Genomic DNA, 18,148 nt, shown 5'->3' with positions numbered 1-18,148 from the left:
AGGAATCTCTCTCCTGACCTCCCCCAGCAATTCCTCTGTTCCCTAGCCTGAGAACTTTCAGCTTTGTGCTGTGGTTATTTGTGTAATATGATTTTTCCCCCAACTGCGGTAGATGCTCTCAAGTTGTTCCCTCAGTAGTCCAGAAGACAGTGCCTGTGTGTGTGTGTGTGTGTGTGTGTGTGTGTGTGTGTGAGAGAGAGAGAGAGAGAGAGAGAGAAGAGAGAGATTTTCCATGTGATCTGCATGCCCCTGTTTGGGGTGTCCTGAGTTAAGGGATTCCACTTGCCCAGGTCCCATTTTGTCAGCAGGGTGTATGATGACAGGAGCAATGCCCTCAAGCAAGGTCCTCAATGTCCACAATGTCTTCAGTGTACTCAAGCACTGTCCAAAACTGGCAAAAATACCAGGCTCTCTCAGGGGTGGCTGTGCTGACAGAGTTCAGGCTGTCAGGTCTATTCCCTTTGCAATCAAAATAGGGGATGGGCTTTTGCAGGGGGAATTGCTGAAGAGAGGAGAGCTAGGGGAAGCAAAGAGCCAGAAGCAGGGAGAGGCAACAGGATAGCATGAAAAGACAGCCTGAGCCCTGGGTTTGCATCTTGACTTTCTCTCTTAATAGATGTGACCTCCAGCAAGTTTACATCACCTCTCTGAGTCTCAGAGAGGCTCTCATCTATAAAATGGGGCTAATGGTGCCTGTCTCAATAACATATGAGGATTCAGTGAGCTAAATAATGCTGTTAACATGGGAATAGAGGTGACTGTAGGGCCCTATGGCAGCACAGAGAAGGGGCCTGTAAGACAACCTGTGTGGAGGGGGCAGGCAGGCATGGAAGGGCACACCTGAGCTAAATGTTGAAGGATGAGCAGGAAACATTGAATGAGCAGAGGTCAGGTCAGGTGAGCCATCCATGGCTATGGTGAGGAAGCTAAAAGTTACCCTGTGGATGTTGATTCCTCTAAAGCTGACGTCTGCTCATTTCAATCAGAGCAAAAGCCAAAGTCTTTGTCATGGGTTCAATGACCTTCACAATTTTAGTGCCCATTACTTCTTTTATCTTACCTCCTATCATTCTCCTGTCCAACTATAGTGGCCTCCTCACTGTTTCTCAAACATTCCATGCACAGATCTACCTCAGGGCCTTTGCACTGTCTCTATGCTCTGTTTGAACTGCTCTTGCCTCAGATAACCACAAAACTAACTCCCCCACTTACACCAGGGTTCCTCTTATATGCCATTTCTTCAAAAAGACCTTCCCTGACCACCACATCTAAAACAGTGCCTTGTGTCACTGCTGTATTTTCCTTCCTAGCACCTATCTCTACCTGAAATGATAGTATATATTTATAGTTAGCTTCTCCCACTAGAATGTCATCTCCCTGAGGGAATAAATCTTATGCCTTTCATTCATCATTATATTTCCCGCACTCCACACTGTGCCTGGAACACAGAATATGCTCAATTGTTGTTTGTTGAATGATTTATGAGGAGCTGTGGAAGGGTTCTAGTGGGAGAGCGAGATGGTCAGATTTGTACTCTGTTAAACTCTCTCTGACCACAGGATGGAGAATGGATTAGGAGAGGAGACTGGAGGCTGAGGTTGAGGTTCAGGTGAGAGGATTTATTAGTATAACCATCAGAGCTCATTCATGAACTCTCTCTCCAGAAGTTTAATCAAGCACGTACTGTGTTCCAGGCCTTGTGCTCTGTGCGAACTAGGAGATTACCAAATCTTCTTCCTGTGCTGGGATTCTGGGAGTCTTGAACACAAATAACTGTCATGCTTTGCCAAAGCTAACCTGCGCCACAAAAAGAAGGATAGACATGTGCTGTGTGTGGGAGCTCTGAACAGGATCAGCAATGATTTCTGGCTGGAGGCGGGCTTCAGGAGGGCTTCATAGTGGTGGCATATGACCTGAATCTTGATTGAACTAAGGTGTAGGGAGATCTCTCAGATTGCAGATGGCAGAGATGATAGGGACTATGTTCCAGGTGGAAGGTATGAGCAGTTCGGGAGGTAGAAAGCAGAGGAGTATTTGGAAGAAAGAGGATCTGGGCCAAGCTGGAGGGAAGGGTGGATGGGATGGAAGCATGGCCGGCAGCCAACCCTACAGTGTGGATTAATGTTTAAGAGTGTGAGCTTCTGGAGTCAGACTGCCTAGATTTGAATCCTGGCTCTATGGTTAGTAGCTGTGGGCCATAGATATGTTACTACTAATTTCTCCAGGCCTCAGTTCCTTTTTGTGTAAAATGAAAGTAAAGAATACCTATCTCACAGGGTTCTTTTGAAGAGTAAGTTATTAAATATTAAATGGTAAGAACAGTGCCTAATGTGCTGGGTACTCTATTGACACTTAGTAGCTGTTGTATCTTGGAGAGGCCTCAAATGCCAGAATAAAGAACTTGGGCTGTCTTTTGTGGGCAGTGGGAGCTGTGGATGGTTTATGAACAGAGGAGACAGCTGATCAAACCTGGGCTTGAGCTATGTGCTGGGAGGGAAGAGGTTTGAAGGGTTGGTGGGCAGGATGCTGCCATCCAAAGGAGGAGGTGAGGAGCATCTTAGATGCCTGGGGAGCTGGGCAGGCCTGACTTCACAGGCCCCTGGGGCACAGAAGGAGAGATAATTTGGGGTGGAAAGCAGTACCCCCATTTGTTTCCACCTTGCTCCTGGAAGTGTTGCAGGCTGACATGTGGAAGGGTGGAGGATGAGTGGTGGGTGGGAGCTCCAACTAGGGTAGAGCTGAACTCTACCCTGCAGCCCAGGACCCAGTTTTATGGGGGATATAGCCTCCCCATGGCACCCAGCACCCAGCTCAAAGTGCTCTTCTGCAAGGCTAGCAGGTCTGTGGCAGCTCAAGCTCCTGTACTAGTAGGGATCCCCCCTATACCCACCCCAGCTCACCCATGGCCTCTGCCAAGTAAGGGCTGGGCAGTGGCCTCTTAACCTTTTCACCAGCCAGGATGCCCCTCAACCTTGTGCCTGCCCAAACAAGACCATTCTCTGGGCCCCGGCCATGCCCATTCCCCCCCACAATCACCATGTACCTGTCCTCCGGACCTCCCTCCACTGTTCTCCCCACCTCTGTGGCTTCTCACCATGCCTGCTCAGCTCAGGGCACCTGGGTACTGTTGCCACCTGAGTTCCCTGGCAACCTCGTTGCCATGGCACCATGGGAGCAGGTCTGGCGGAACAGCTCTGCATAACCAGGGCAGGCAACGCCCAGTGCCCAGCTCCTACTACTCTTCAGCCTAGAGACTCCTGCCCACCACCCCCAGTTGAGCAGAGGAGGCCATGAGGAGAAAAAGGAAGTTGCCCCGCAGGGCAGCTCTTTACCTGTGAGGATGCTGGATGGGAGGCACCTCCCACTGTTACTGAGCCTGAGCCCTTGCAGCCAGGAAACTCTGGGAACTAGCCAAGCCTGAGGAATCCAGGCAGCTGAGGACAGGGGTGGGGCAGAGGGAGGGGACAGGGCTGAGGGGATACCTGGAGGTGCAGGATGCAGGAGTAGACCTCAGACCTGGGGACAGGGCTGATCTATGGTGGTGCTTGGGGATCAAGCTGGGAGGGAAACCACAGCCCACCGTGTTGTAGACAGAGCCGGTTCGGGATGGAGCTCTCTGGGGAAGAGGTCTGGTGGGGTGGGTGGATAGTTTAGGGATGCAGATGAATGGTTTAGGGATGGAGCTGTTAGGGGACTGGACTATTAGTAAAAGGGGCTTGACAGGACAAGACTGGAAGGAAACCGGTCTGGGGAGGAGGCTGTGAGAAGACATGGCCATGAGGGGACCAGGCTGTGAGGAGTGAGTAGGGCTGGGGACAATACTGTGAGAAGACCCAGCCTTGAGGGAAAGGAGTCTAAGAAGATGGAGCTGTGAGGCGATGGGCTGAAGGGAATAAGGGAATAGGGCTGTGAAGGCCAGGGAGCCTGAAGGGAAGGGACCATGAGGGCAGCTTGGCTGGTGGGACTCCCTCTGACCTTTAAGTATTAGCATCACTATATCTGTGAGGAAGCTGGGAGGATGTGTCTGCGGGAGGGGATCTGGTCCACGCACCCTCAGTCTGGCCCAGCTGGCCTGTCTTCTGCTCCTACATCCTGGCTCATCTTATCTCATCCCCACAGTGTGGAGGGTGATGCCCCAGGCAGTGACCTGAGCACAGCGGTTGATAGTCCTGGGAGCCAACCCCCCTACCGGCTGAGCCAGCTGCCCTCCACCGGCAGTCACATGGGGGGCCCTCCAGCTGGGGTCAGCCTTCCTTGGGCTCAGCGGGCTCGCCTCCAGCCAGCCAGCGTCGCCCTGAGGAAGCAGGAGGAGGAGGAGATAAAGCGTTCCAAGGCCCTGTCGGACAGCTATGAACTTTCCACAGACCTGCAGGACAAGAAGGTGCAGATGAGATGGCTCTGGCTGGGAACGGGGGTGTGAGAGAACCAAGGGAGGGATTGGGATGTGACCCTTGGGGGTGGTATCATTTAGCTGAAAAAAGGTAGACAGGGCACAAAATACTCTGTATAGAAAAAGAAAACTGGAAGGACATATACCAAAATGTTAACTGAGGTTATTCCTGGGTGTTGGGAATTTAGGTGAACCAAAATTCCATCCTCTCTCCCTTCCCTTCCTCCCTCCCTCCTTCCCTTCCTTCCTTCCTTCTCTCCCTCTCTTCCTTTATGTCTCTCTTTCTTCTTCTAGCTCTCAATTCATTTCTTCCTTTCTTGCCTTTTTGGCTCCTCTGTTTTTTCTACCTTACTTTGAATAATGAACATCTATTTCTTGTAAAGAAAAAAAGACAACCCCAGTCCAGTCTGGGGTGACAATTGCTGTCTGAGATTAAAGTGAGGACACAACGTATAGCAGCCTGGTGTAGCCAGGCCACAGCAAGCACTGAACTGGGGCCCCAGGCGGCAGCGTGGCTGAGGTCCAGGGAGATGAGGCTACAGGGAGTTTTTGACCTTGTTCCCCTTGACTTTCCCCTGCCAGGTGGAAATGCTGGAGAGAAAGTATGGGGGCTCCTTCCTGAGCCGCAGGGCTGCCAGGACCATCCAGACGGCCTTCCGCCAGTACCGCATGAATAAGAATTTTGAGCGTCTCCGCAGCTCCGCTTCAGAGAGCCGCATGTCCCGCCGCATCATCCTCTCCAACATGAGGATGCAGTTCTCCTTTGAGGAGTATGAGAAGGCCCAGAACCCCGCGTACTTCGAAGGCAAGCCTGCCTCGCTGGACGAGGGTGCCATGGCTGGTGCCCGGAGCCACCGGCTTGAACGGGGGCTCCCCTATGGAGGCTCCTGTGGAGGAGGTATCGATGGTGGGGGAAGCTCTGTCACCACATCTGGAGAGTTTTCTAATGACATCACAGAGCTCGAGGACTCCTTCTCCAAACAGGTCAGCATCTCTGACAAAGCCTTTCCTTTCCTTCCCTTTCCATGCTTTGGCTTCTCCTATGACTTTTACCTGTACCTCAAACTGAAAGAAATTACCTGAGAAGCGTTCCATAAAAAAGAGTAGCTACCATCTGAGTAGGGACTATGAGAATGATGAGAAAGAATTGGAAAGACGAAAAATCACATAGTTCAAACAAGCAAGGTAGAATCTGGGCATACAGAACACATAAGAAAATTGAAGTTCTCACTCTTTGGAACTTGATCCATTATCACATTAAGACCTTCCTAATAGATGATGAGTTCCTACTCTGTGCCATTGCCTCATAATGACCTACAAGATTTTACAGAGGGGAGATTGAGGCTCTAGGGCCCTGAAAGGTAATGTGACTTTTCCAAACTGGATTGGAATTTAGCTCAGTCTTGTTCCAAAGCCCATGCCCCCCTTCCCTTATACCACATGACCATGGACTCTCACTGTGGGAGAGACAAATGAACCAGCCAGGGTCCTTGTTCTGAAGGACCTTCCCAGGCCAGTAGGAAATGGCAGACACATGTGCACAAGACTGTGCTCAGAGCCATAAGAAACGATCACTTATAGTACCATGGGAACATAGAGGAGGGAAAATAAATGTTCTTCTGGGAGGACCAGAGAAAGCTTCTTTGAGAAAACAGCACTGTAGCGGGCCTTACCAGACACTAAAATTTAGCAAGCTAGAGATAGTTGAGAGGGTGTTGCTGGCATAGGTAGTGCATCAGTGAAAGCATGGAAGGGTGGGAATGTAACAGGCAGTGATGGGGGTGGACATCATTCTAGGCCTAGGGTGGGTCAGCATAGCTGCTCAGGTACAAATCCCAGTTCTGCTATTTCCCAGCTATGTGACCTTGGGCAAACTGTTCAACCACACTGAAAAATGATCAATAGCATGGAGATAAAGCCTTCTTTTTAGAACTGTTTTGAAGAATCAACTCAGCTAGGTCACATATGTGAAAGCATTTAGTAGGTGTTAGCTGCTAAGTACATGTAATTTCCTTCCTGAAACCAAGGAGGTATTTGGCAGCAATTGTTGAATGAACAAATGAATGAATGAAAAGAGAAGAAATCACTCTGCTTTAACATTTGTGATCTGGCATTCTTCCCCAGAGCTAGTGAAGGAGTGTGTGTATGGGAAGGAAAGAAGTATTAGAGGGAAGATCTAAATCACTCATCCATTCATACAACAAACATTTACTGAACATCTCTTCTGTGTCATAAAATGTGTTGAGCTGAACTAAAAAGAGAGAAACCAGGCCCAGACCCATTCCTCTAGAGGAGAATGGGGAATGGTGGGGAGACTAAGGAACCAGGCTTGGGCCTAGCTGTCTACGCTATCCAAGCCTGATGGGGAAGCATATTAGTTCCATGTGTTAGTTACATTGCTGCATAACAAATGACCCCAAAATTTAGTAGCTTAAAACTGAACTTTGACAGGAAGATGGTGGCATGAGTAGTTCAGAGGAAATCTCCTCCCCAAAACATATATATTTATGAAAATACAATAAATACAACTATTCCTAAAAGAGACACCAGTGGATGTAGTACAACAGCCAGGATACATCTACATCTCTGAGAACTCAGCATCACATGAAGGGGGTAAGATACAAGCTGCGGCCAGGCGGGACCCAAACACTCCCTCACCCCAAAACCTGGCAGGAAGAAAGGAGTTGGAATGGGGAGGGAGTGAAAGCCCAGGACTGCTAAACAACCAGCTCTAGGAATCCGCACCAGGAACACAGACACAAGGTGAACAGGGTGCTGGATATTAGAGAAACAGAAAAGCAAAACCTGTGGGCAGGTCCCTGCAACCAGCGCCCCTGAGGCAAAAGAAAAGCGAGTGTTTTCTGCAAGTCTTAAAGAGACAGGGACCCCACAGCTGGACGAAGTTGTCACAGCACATAGCCAGCAGCTGGGAATCTTGGGGAAACAGGTGCCCTAAACCCCGGGGAGGCAGCGCAGCTCTGAAGCTCCTCATGGCACTAAGCAGCATGCCAGTCGTTCCTCCAACTGGCGCGGACCCCGACACACTGGCCCAGTAGCGGGAGAGTGGCGGCGTGTGCCAGGGACGGTGGCGCTGGAAGGGGCCGAGAGCAGATCCGTGTGCCAAAGGCACCAGAGAAGACGAGGAGAGGCTTTTGCGAACCCGCAGCGGCGCGACCAAACAGCCCGGGTGCGGCTCGCACGCACCGGTGGCAGGGGAGCCAGAGGAGCCCAGTAGAGGCCCGCGTGCACCAGAGGGAACAGGCACGCTCCAAGCAGTGGACCAGAATCCCAGCCCAAGGCACAGCTGCACAGGCCAGATCCAAAGGCCGCTGTTGGTACAAAGCTGCTCGGCAGGGTTGCCGCTAGCAGAGAGGAGCGCACCTGGTGTGCCTGCCACTCCCTGCAGGGCTCCATGCTGCTCTGACAAACACCCCGCCCACAGCAGCTTAGGGGACTAATCCGGTGGCTGCTCCAGGAGTGCGGGTAACTGTCACAGGCAGCGGAGAAGCACAAGGCATCCAGCAAGCAGGAAAGGATTTTCTTCTTGCAGCTGACACACCCACAACCTGCCTACAGACACTGCTATCACCATGAAAAGGCAAAAAAATTTGCTCCAGTCCAAGATACTTCAAACACCACCTGAGAAAGGATCTGCAGAGGCACACCTAACCAATCTCCCTGAAAAAGAATTCAAAATAAAAATCATAAACATGCTGACAGAGCTGCAGAGAAATATGCCAGAGCTAAGGGATGAAGTCTGGAGGGAGAATACAGATGTCTGGAGGGATATTACAGAAGTGAAACAAACTCTGGAAGGATTTATAAGCAGAATGGATAAGATGCAAGAGGCCATTGATGGAATAGAAACCAGAGAACAGGAATGCATAGAAAGCTGATGCAGAGAGAGATAAAAGGATCTGCAGGAATGAAACAATATTAAGAGAACTGTGTGACCAATCCAAAAGGAACAATGTCAACATTATAGGGGTACCAGAGGAACAAGAGAGAGAAAAAGGGATAGAAAGTGTCTTTGAAGAAATAATTGCTGAGAACTTCCCCAAATTGGGGGAGGAAATAGTTGCTCAGACTACGGAGGCACACAGAACTCCCGAGAGATGGGATCTGAAGAGGACAACACCAAGACACACAATAATTAAAATGGCAAAGATCAAGGACAAGGACAGAGTATTAAAGGCAGCCAGAGAGAGAAAAAAGGTCACCTACAAAGGAAAACCCATCAGGCTATCATCAGAATTCTCAACAGAAACCTTACAGGACAGAAGAGAATGGCATGATATATTTAATGCAACACCAAGACACACAATAATTAAAATGGCAAAGATCAAGGACAAGGACAGAGTATTAAAGGCAGCCAGAGAGAGAAAAAAGGTCACCTACAAAGGAAAACCCATCAGGCTATCATCAGAATTCTCAACAGAAACCTTACAGGACAGAAGAGAATGGCATGATATATTTAATGCAATGAAACAGAAGGGCCTTGAACCAAGGATACTGTATCCACCACGATTATCATTTAAATATGAAGGAGGGATTAAACAATTCCCAGACAAGCAAAAGATGAGGGAATTTGCCTCCCACAAACCACCTCTACAGAGCATCTTACAGGGACTGCTCCAGATGGGAGCACTCCTAAAAAGAGCACAGAACAAAACACCCAACATATGAAGAAGGAAGGAGGAGGAATAAGAAGGGAGAGAAATAAAGAATCATCAGACCGTGTTTATAATAGCTCAACAAGCGAGTTAAGTCAGATAGTAAGAAAGTAAAGAAGCTAACCCTGAACCTTTGGTAAACACAAACTTAAAGCCTGCAATGGCAATAAGTACATACCTTTCAATAATCACCCTAAATGTAAATGGACTGAATGCACCAATCAAAAGACATAGAGTAATAGAATGGAAAAAAAGCAAGATCTATCCATATGCTGCTTACAAGAGACTCACCTCAAACCCAAAGACATGCACAGACTTAAAGTCAAGGGATGGAAAAAGATATTTCATGCAAACAACAGAGGGAAAAAAGCAGGTGTTGCAATTCTAGTATCAGACAAAACAGACTTCAAAACAAAGAAATTAAAAAGAGATAAAGAAGGACATTACATAATGATAAAGAGCTCAGTCCAACAAGAGGATATAACCAATATAAACATACATGCACCCAACACAGGAGTACCAGCATAAGTAAAGGAAATACTAACAGAACTGAAGGAGGAAATAGAATGCAATGCATTCATTTTAGAAGAATTCAACACACCACTCACTCCAAAGGATAGATCCACCAGACAGAAAATAAGCAAGGACACACTGGCACTGAACAACACACTAGAACAGATGGACCTAATAGATATCTATAGAACTCTACATCCAAAAGCAACAGAATACACATTCTTCTCAAGTGTACATGGGACATTCTCCAAAATAGACCACATACAAGGCCAAAAAAAGAGCCTCAGTAAATAAAAAAAGATTGAAATTCTACCAAACAACTTCTCAGACCAAAAAGGTACAAAACTAGAAATTATTGTACAAAGAAAGCAAAAAGGCTCACAAACACATAAAGGCTTAACAACATGCTCTTAAATAATCAATGGATCAACGACCAAATCAAAACAGAGATCAAACAATATATGGAAACAAATGACAACAACAACACAAAGCCCCAACTTCTGTGGGACGCAGCAAAAGCAGTTTTAAGAGGAAAGTATATAGCAATGCAGGCATACTTAAACAACGAAGAACAATCCCACATGAATAGTCTAACGTCACAATTATCGAATTGGAAAAAGAAGAACAAATGAGGCCTAAAGTCAGCAGAAGGAGGGACATAATAAAGATCAGATAATAAATAAATAAAATTGAGAAGAATAAAACAATAGAAAAATCAATGAAACCAAGAGCTGGTTCTTTGACAAAATAAAAAAGCCTCTAGGCAGAGACTTATTAAGAGAAAAAGAGAATCAACACACATCAACAGAATCAGAAAAGAGAAAGAAAAATCATGATGGACCGCACAGAAATACAAAGAATTATTAGAGAATACTATGAAAACCTATACGCTAACAAGCTGGAAAACCTAGGAGAAAGGGAAAACTTCCTAGAAAAATACAACCTTCCAAGACTGACCCAGAAAGAAACAAAATCTAAACAGACCAATTACCAGCAATGAAATTGAATCGGTAATCAGAAAACTACCCAAGAATAAAACCCTCGGGCCAGATGGATTTACCTCAGAATTTTATCAGACATACAGAGAAGTTATAATTCCCATTCTCCTTAAAGTTTTCCAAAAAATAGAAGAGGAGGGAATACTCACAAACTCATTCTATGAAGGCAACATCACCCTAATACCAAAACCAGACAAAGACCCACCAAAAAAGAAAACTACAGAGCAATATCCCTGATGAACATAGATGCAAAAATACTCAACAAAATATTAGCAAACCGAATTCAAAAATACATCAAGAGGATCATACACCATGACCAAGTGGGATTCATCCCAGGGATGCAAGGATGGTACAACATTCGAAAATCTATCAACATCATCCACCACATCAACAAAAAGGACAAAAACCACATGATCATCTCCATAGATGCTTAAAAAGCATTCGACAAAATTCAACATCCATTCATGATAAAAACTCTCAACAAAATGGGCATAGAAGGCAAGCACCTCAACATAATAAAGGCCATATATGATAAACCCACAGCTAACATCATACTGAACAGTGAGAGGCTGAAACCTTTTCCTCTGAGATCGGGAACAAGACAGGGATGCCCATTCTCCCCACTGTTATTCAACGTGGTACTGGAGGTCCTAGCCATGGCAATCAGACAAAACAAAGGAATACAAGGAATACAATTGGTAAAGAAGAAGTCAAACTGTCACTATTTGCAGATGACGTGATATTGTACATAAAAAACCCTAAAGACTCCACTCCAAAACTACTAGAACTAATATCGGAATTCAGCAAAGTTGCAGGATACAAAATTAACATACAGAAATCTGAGGCTTTCCTATACACTAATGATGAACTAATAGAAAGAGAAATCAGGAAAACAATTCCATTCACAACTGCATCAAAAAGGATAAAATATCTAGGAATAAACCTAACCAAGGAAGTGAAAGACCTATACCCTGAAAACTACAAGACACTCTTAAGAGAAATTAAAGAGGTCACTAACAAATGGAAACTCATCCCATGCTCCTGGCTAGGAAGAATTAATACCATCAAAATGGCCATCCTGCCCAAAGCAATATACAGATTCAGTGCAACCCCTATCAAGTTACCAACAGCATTCTTCAATGAACTCGAACAAATAGTTCAAAAATTCATATGGAACTGTCAAAGACCCCGAATAGCCAAATCAATCCTGAGAGGGAAGAATAAAGTGGGGGCATGATCTTGCTCCCAAACTTCAAGTTCTACTACAAAGCCATAGTAATCAAGAAAATTTGATACTTGCACAAGAACAAAGCCACAGACCAGTGGAACAGAATAGAGAATCCAGACATTAACCCAAACATATAAGGCCAATTAATATACAATAAAGGATCCATGGACATACAATGGGGAAATGACAGTCTCTTCAACAAATGGTGCTGGCAAAACTGGACAGCTACATGTAAGAGAATGAAACTGGATCACTGTCTAACCCCATACACAAAAGTAAACTCCAAATGGATCAAAGACCTGAATGTAAGTCATGAAACCATAAAACTCTTAGAAAAAAACATAGGCAAAAATCTCTTGGACATAAACATGAGTGACTTCTTCACGAACATATCTCCCCGGGCAAGGGAAACAAAGGCAAAAATGAACAAGTGGGACTATATCAAGCGAAAAAGCTTCTGTACAGCAAAGGACACCACCAATAGAACAAAAAGGTATCCTACAGTATGGGAGAACATATTCATAAATGACAGATCTGATAAAGGATTGACATCTAAAATATATAAAGAGCTCACACACCTCAACAAACAAAAAGCAAATAATCCAATTAAGAAATGGGCAGAGGAACTGAACAGTTCTCCAAAGAAGAAATTCAGATGGCCAACAGACACATGAAAAGATGCTCCACATCACTAGTCATCAGAGAAATGCAAATTAAAACCACAGTGAGATATCACCTCACACCACTAAGGATCGCCACCGTCCAAAAGACAAACAACAACAAATGTTGGTGAGGTTGTTGAGAAAGGGGCACCCTCCTACACTGCTGGTGGGAATGTAAATTAGTTCAACCATTGTGGAAAGCAGTATGGAGGTTCCTCAAAAAGCTCAAAAGAGAAATACCATTTGACCCAGGAATTCCACTTCTAAGAATGTACCCTAAGAATGCAGCACTCCAGTTTGAAAAAGACAGATGCACCCCTATGTTTATCGCTGCACTATTTACAATAGCCAAGATATGGAAGCAACCTAAATGTCCATCAGTAGATGAATGGATAAAGAAGATGTGGTATGTATACACAATGGAATAGTACTCAGCTATAAGAAAAAAACAGATCCTACCATTTGCAACAACATGGATGGAGCTAGAGGGTATTATGCTCAGTGAAATAAGCCAGGTGGAGAAAGACAAGTACCAAATGATTTCACTCATATGTGGAGTGTAAGAAAAAAGGAAAATTGAAGGAACAAAACAGCAGCAGAATCACAGAACTCAAGAATGGACTAATAGTTACCAAAGGGAAAGGGACTGGGGAGGATGGGACGGAAGGGAGGGATAAGGGTGGGGAAAAAGAAAGAGGGCATTACGATTAGCATATATAGTGCGTGGGGAGTACGGGGAGGGCTTTGCAACACAGAGTAGACAAGTAGTGATTTTACAGCATCTTACTACGCAGATGGACAGTGACTGTGAAGGGGTATGTGGGGGGGACTTGGTGAAGGGGGGAGCTAGTAAACATAATGTTCTTCATGTATTTGTAGATTAATGATACCAAAATAAAAAAAAATAAAAAAAACTGAACTTCAAGGCTGAGATTAAGTAATAAACATTTGTTATCTTACACACTTTCTGAAGGCCAGGAATCTGGGAGTGGCTTGGGTGCTGGTTCTGGCTCAGGCTCTTTCACGAGGCTGCAGTAAAGCTGGAGAGTGGGACTATAGTCTCTGAAGACTTCACTGGGGCTGAAGGGTCTGCCGCCAAGATCACTCACTTGGCTGTTGGCAGGAAGAGTCAGGTCCTCACCACATGGGCCTGTCTGTAGGACTGCTCATGGTGTGGCTTCCCTTAAAGTGAGGGTTCTGAGAGAAAGAGAGCACAAATGAGTGAGAGCACTCAAGACAGGAGCTGCAGCCTTTCATAAATGTCATTTCAGAAGTGATATCCCATCACTTCAGCCATGTGCTGTCAGTCCCACAGGCCAACCCTGGGACAGTGTGGTACATGAGGATGTGAATACAGGACGTAGGGATCATTATGGGCCAGTGTGGTGGCTGGGTACCATAGGGAGGCAGAGTTACCAGCCCTAGTCCAGATTCTCAAGGCTAAATATTATGGATTTCCTAAGAGAGAACCAGACGAAGGGCTCTGGGAGCCCAGAGGAAGCTGGGATTTGGGTTTGTCTTGGGGCATGGCAGAGGCAGGAACATGGATTGAATCAGGGAGGGGATGGCATTTGGCTTGGGTCTGTATGGACATGGAAGAGGTTTGGGATACCTGAGAAGGAAATTTGTGGGCATTAGTCCCAGCCCCTGTGAGCTCACAATGGCTCCCCAGGAGTTATTTTATATATTACAGAGAACCTGTGATGGTGGAAGAGGGGAACCCCTCTTTCTTGCCAACCCACCAGGAAGATTCCCCCTTTTTCCTTTCCTCCCTCCCTCATTCCCACCCTTCCACCACCCCACCATCCTTTCCTTCATTATTCCTTCCTTTCTCTCCATTTCCCTCCTCTTCTTTCCTCCCACACAGGTAAAGTCTCTGGCCGAATCCATCGATGAGGCCCTAAACTGCCACCCATCAGGGCCCATGTCTGAGGAGCCAGGGTCAGCCCACCTGGAGAAGCGAGAGTCAAAGGAACAGCAAGAGGACAGCTCAGCCACCTCCTTCAGTGACCTTCCCCTCTACTTGGATGACCCAGTGCCCCCACCATCGCCTGAGCGACTGCCCAGCACAGAGCCCCCTCCCCAGGGCCGGCCCGAGTTCTGGGCACCGGCCCCTCTCCCGCCAGTTCCTCCACCAGTGCCACCAGGGACCCGGGAAGATGGTGCCCGTGAGGAAGGCACTCGCAGGGGTCCTGGGTGCTTGGAGTGCCGGGATTTCCGGCTGCGGGCTGCCCATCTGCCCCTGCTTACCATTGAGCCTCCTAGTGACAGCTCTGTGGACCTGAGTGACCGCTCAGATCGCGGCTCTGTCCACCGCCAGCTGGTGTATGAGGCTGATGGCTGCAGCCCCCACGGGACCCTGAAGCACAAGGGGCCACCAGGCAGGGCCCCAATTCCACACCGCCACTACCCAGCCCCAGAAGGCCCGGCCCCAGCCCCGCCAGGGCCCCTGCCACCAGCCCCCAACAGTGGCACTGGGCCCAGTGGTGTGGCTGGGGGTCGGAGGTTAGGCAAGTGTGAGGCAGCAGGCGAAAACTCTGATGGTGGAGAGAACGAGAGCCTTGAGAGCTCCAGCAATTCCAATGAGACCATCAACTGCAGCTCAGGCTCCTCTTCGCGGGATAGCCTGAGGGAGCCCCCGGCCACTGGCCTGTGCAAGCAGACCTACCAGCGGGAGACAAGGCACAGCTGGGACTCGCCTGCCTTCAACAACGACGTGGTGCAGAGGCGGCACTACAGAATTGGCCTCAACCTCTTCAATAAGTATGTGCTCCCTGTTCCCACCTCCTCTCCCCTTCCTACCCTGGCATGGACACTCTGACTCCTGGGACTGAATTCCTAGCAGTGATCCAGCTTTCACCATCATGTCGTGGATGATATTTCTTCCCAGCCATTTAGGGAAGAGGATTGGGAACAGGGTGGCAGAGTAGAAAGCCCCCTGTCCCCCAATACCCGTCAGAGGCAGTTCTGGTCCTGGCACTGCTTCTGACTAGGTGTGTGATTGTGGGTGAGATGCTCCCCTCTCTAGGCCCCAGTTCACTGTCTATAGGATGGATTCTGAACCTTGGGTCCCTACCTCCCCTTTTCACTGGGAAGACTATGTGGTGTATAAAGAGCCTTGCTCTGAGAAATAGGAGCATTGGAGCCCTAGTCTGATTTTGGCCAGATTCTCCATGTAACCCTGGACAAGGTGGGTTCCTTCTTGGGGCTGCAGTATTTCCATTTGTCGACTAGCAGGATGTGTATATCTGAGGCCTTGGTGGGTAGGGTGGAGTGGAATGCTGAACTAGTCAGTGATCATGACTGAGCCTTTTCTAGGTGTTTGGTCTTGTGCTGGGTGCTTAGGAGTGGAGTGGGAGGGTGACACTTGATTAGAAAATAATTAGTGAACAAATGCCTTATCTCTTTATAGCCTATTAGACATTGCCACCTATATTTAATTCTCACAATAGCTCAGCAAAGTGAGAAGTGGTGTCCCTATTTTATAGAAAAGGAGCTGAGGCTTGGGGAAGTACAGGCAATGTCCTGAGCCATACAGCTGCTAAGTGATGGATCAGAGACTCCTGTGGCACCAACATCTCTTCCAAATCCCAGTGTCGTGGGGTCTGAAAGCTCTGGGGCCCTGTGAATGGTATGGCTCAGACCCAATTTGGCCTAGTGGGAAGTGGGGAGCACCTTGTCCATGGCAACACTCACAGAGGCTGGGTGATACCTGTCTGGGTGGGATGTGGGCTGCAGACAAAGTAAACTCTTCACTTCTTTCCTACTCTGAGGGTTTGTAAATTAGAGAGAAGAGCTTAGCCTGGAGCTTAAGAGTCCCAGGACTCCTCAGTGCCCACTGGGAGTATCAAAGCACCTCACATAAAGCAGGCTCTCATAGATGTTAATTTTCTTTCACTTATAGTGTGGCCCCAGTGAAGGAGAAACTTGGGTTGAGGATACCTTGGAGTTCTGAAACTCTATGAAGTGGGAAAGTGGCTACCTGTCCTTGGGCCTCAGTTTTCTCATCTGTACTATGAAGGGATTGGATCAAATTATATACTTGACTTCTTTGGTTCTCTGAGGCCATGACTGGGCCCCAAATTTGTTCAAGCATCAGGACAGAGGACAGAGTTCCAGGAGGATGGTCATCTCATCTACCTCCCCTCTTTCTGCAGGAAGCCAGAGAAGGGTATCCAGTATCTGATTGAGCGGGGCTTCCTGTCAGACACACCAGTGGGAGTGGCTCACTTCATCCTGGAGCGGAAAGGCCTGAGCCGGCAAATGATAGGGGAATTCCTAGGGAACCGGCAGAAGCAGTTCAACAGAGATGTGTTGGAGTAAGGACCCCAGAATAGGACAGAGCAAGCCAGGGATTCCTGGAAAAGGAGGGAGGAAGGGGGCAGCCTGTGCTTTTTGCTCAGATAAACTCCACAAAACAGGATGAATAGACCTTTCTGCTTCCATACCCCTCTGCCCCAAAGATGTCTGATCTCTCTTGGCCCTATTCCTAAAGTCTTCTGAGTGGCCCTGGGCAAAACATCCTTGTCCTGTGGCCTGCTTTGGGCCTCAGTTTCCCACCTCTGAAATGAGTGGGTCAACAGAAAGGACCCTTACCAGCCATGTGTCTGGCCTTGATTTTGTGGGATGGATTCAATTTCAGATGTTCCATCCTCACAAGTACTTGTTTGGGCCTCAGGTCCAGATTTTGAAGTCTGTCACTGGGGGCGTTTGTCCATTTGAGCAGGTCAGGGTGGGTCAGAGGTTTTCTGCAGAGGAATTGAGAGTGCCACACCCCCTTCTTTGCTCCTCAGCTGTGTCGTAGATGAGATGGACTTTTCCTCTATGGATTTGGATGATGCACTCCGGAAGTTCCAATCCCATATTCGGGTTCAGGGCGAGGCCCAGAAAGTGGAGCGACTCATTGAAGCCTTCAGGTGTGCCTGCTTTCCACTCCTGAAGCTGCCTTCCCCTACTTTGGGGGGCAGTGTAGTATGTGTCTACAGGTCACCTCTCTGAGTCTTATACTTTCCTCATTAGAAAATGGAAACTGTAAATTTTATCTTGCAAGGCAGTTGTGAGGATCAGAGGTAATACACCTAAAGTATCTAGCTCAGCATTTGGGACATGGGCATCCAATAAGGGATGACAACATCAGCAACAACAGCTAATGCTCATTAAGAGTACTTACTGAGTATCAGGTGCTGAGCTGGGCACTTTCCATGATTATTTCACTGAATACTCACAATGACCCTATAAGGTAGGTGCTTTTGTTATGATTCCCATTCCACAAATGAGAAATGGGAACTGAGAACAGTTAAGTAACTTGCCTAGAGTCATACAGTAAATAAGCAGTTGAACCAGGGTTTGAACTCAAGTGTGTCTGACTCCCTGACTCATACATACCCTTAATTCTTATCCTCTACTATGAATGCTTTGGGTATCAGGCAGACCTGGGTATAAACCCTGGTTCCATCCACCCCTTTAGGGTGTTTGGAGAAGAAACAGAAGAATTGCTGAGAACTTGTTTCTCATAACAGAAGGATTTGCTTTGCAGTCAGAAAGATCTGGGTTTTCATCTTGGCATCACTATGTACCAACTCTACCAACTCTATTACCTTGGGCAAGTTACCCCACCACTTTGACCCTCAGTCAGTTCATCTGTAAAATCTGGCTACTCATAGCTACCTTGCAGGATTGTGATA

General features: G+C 47.3%; 1 protein-coding gene across 7 annotated transcripts in view; it reads left to right on the top strand.

Moving 5' to 3' along the window:
• Positions 1–18,148, top strand: part of IQSEC2 (IQ motif and Sec7 domain ArfGEF 2) — an 80,511-nt gene that overhangs the window by 49,402 nt on the left and 12,961 nt on the right. For 6 of the 7 annotated variants that reach the window (XM_037010380.2, XM_037010381.2, XM_037010384.2 and 3 more), the window contains 5 exons: positions 4,120–4,381; positions 4,973–5,374; positions 14,332–15,227; positions 16,622–16,783; positions 17,258–17,380. In XM_037010380.2, coding sequence (XP_036866275.1) covers positions 4,120–4,381; positions 4,973–5,374; positions 14,332–15,227; positions 16,622–16,783; positions 17,258–17,380 — 1,845 coding nt within the window. The remainder of the gene's footprint in view (positions 1–4,119; positions 4,382–4,972; positions 5,375–14,331; positions 15,228–16,621; positions 16,784–17,257; positions 17,381–18,148) is intronic. The other variant, XM_037010386.2, reaches the window with a different exon arrangement.

The sequence above is a fragment of the Manis javanica genome, chromosome X (genome assembly GCF_040802235.1).
Source record: "Manis javanica isolate MJ-LG chromosome X, MJ_LKY, whole genome shotgun sequence".
Classification (NCBI taxonomy): Eukaryota; Metazoa; Chordata; class Mammalia; order Pholidota; family Manidae; genus Manis; species Manis javanica.
This window is presented reverse-complemented; position numbering and strand designations above follow the sequence as displayed.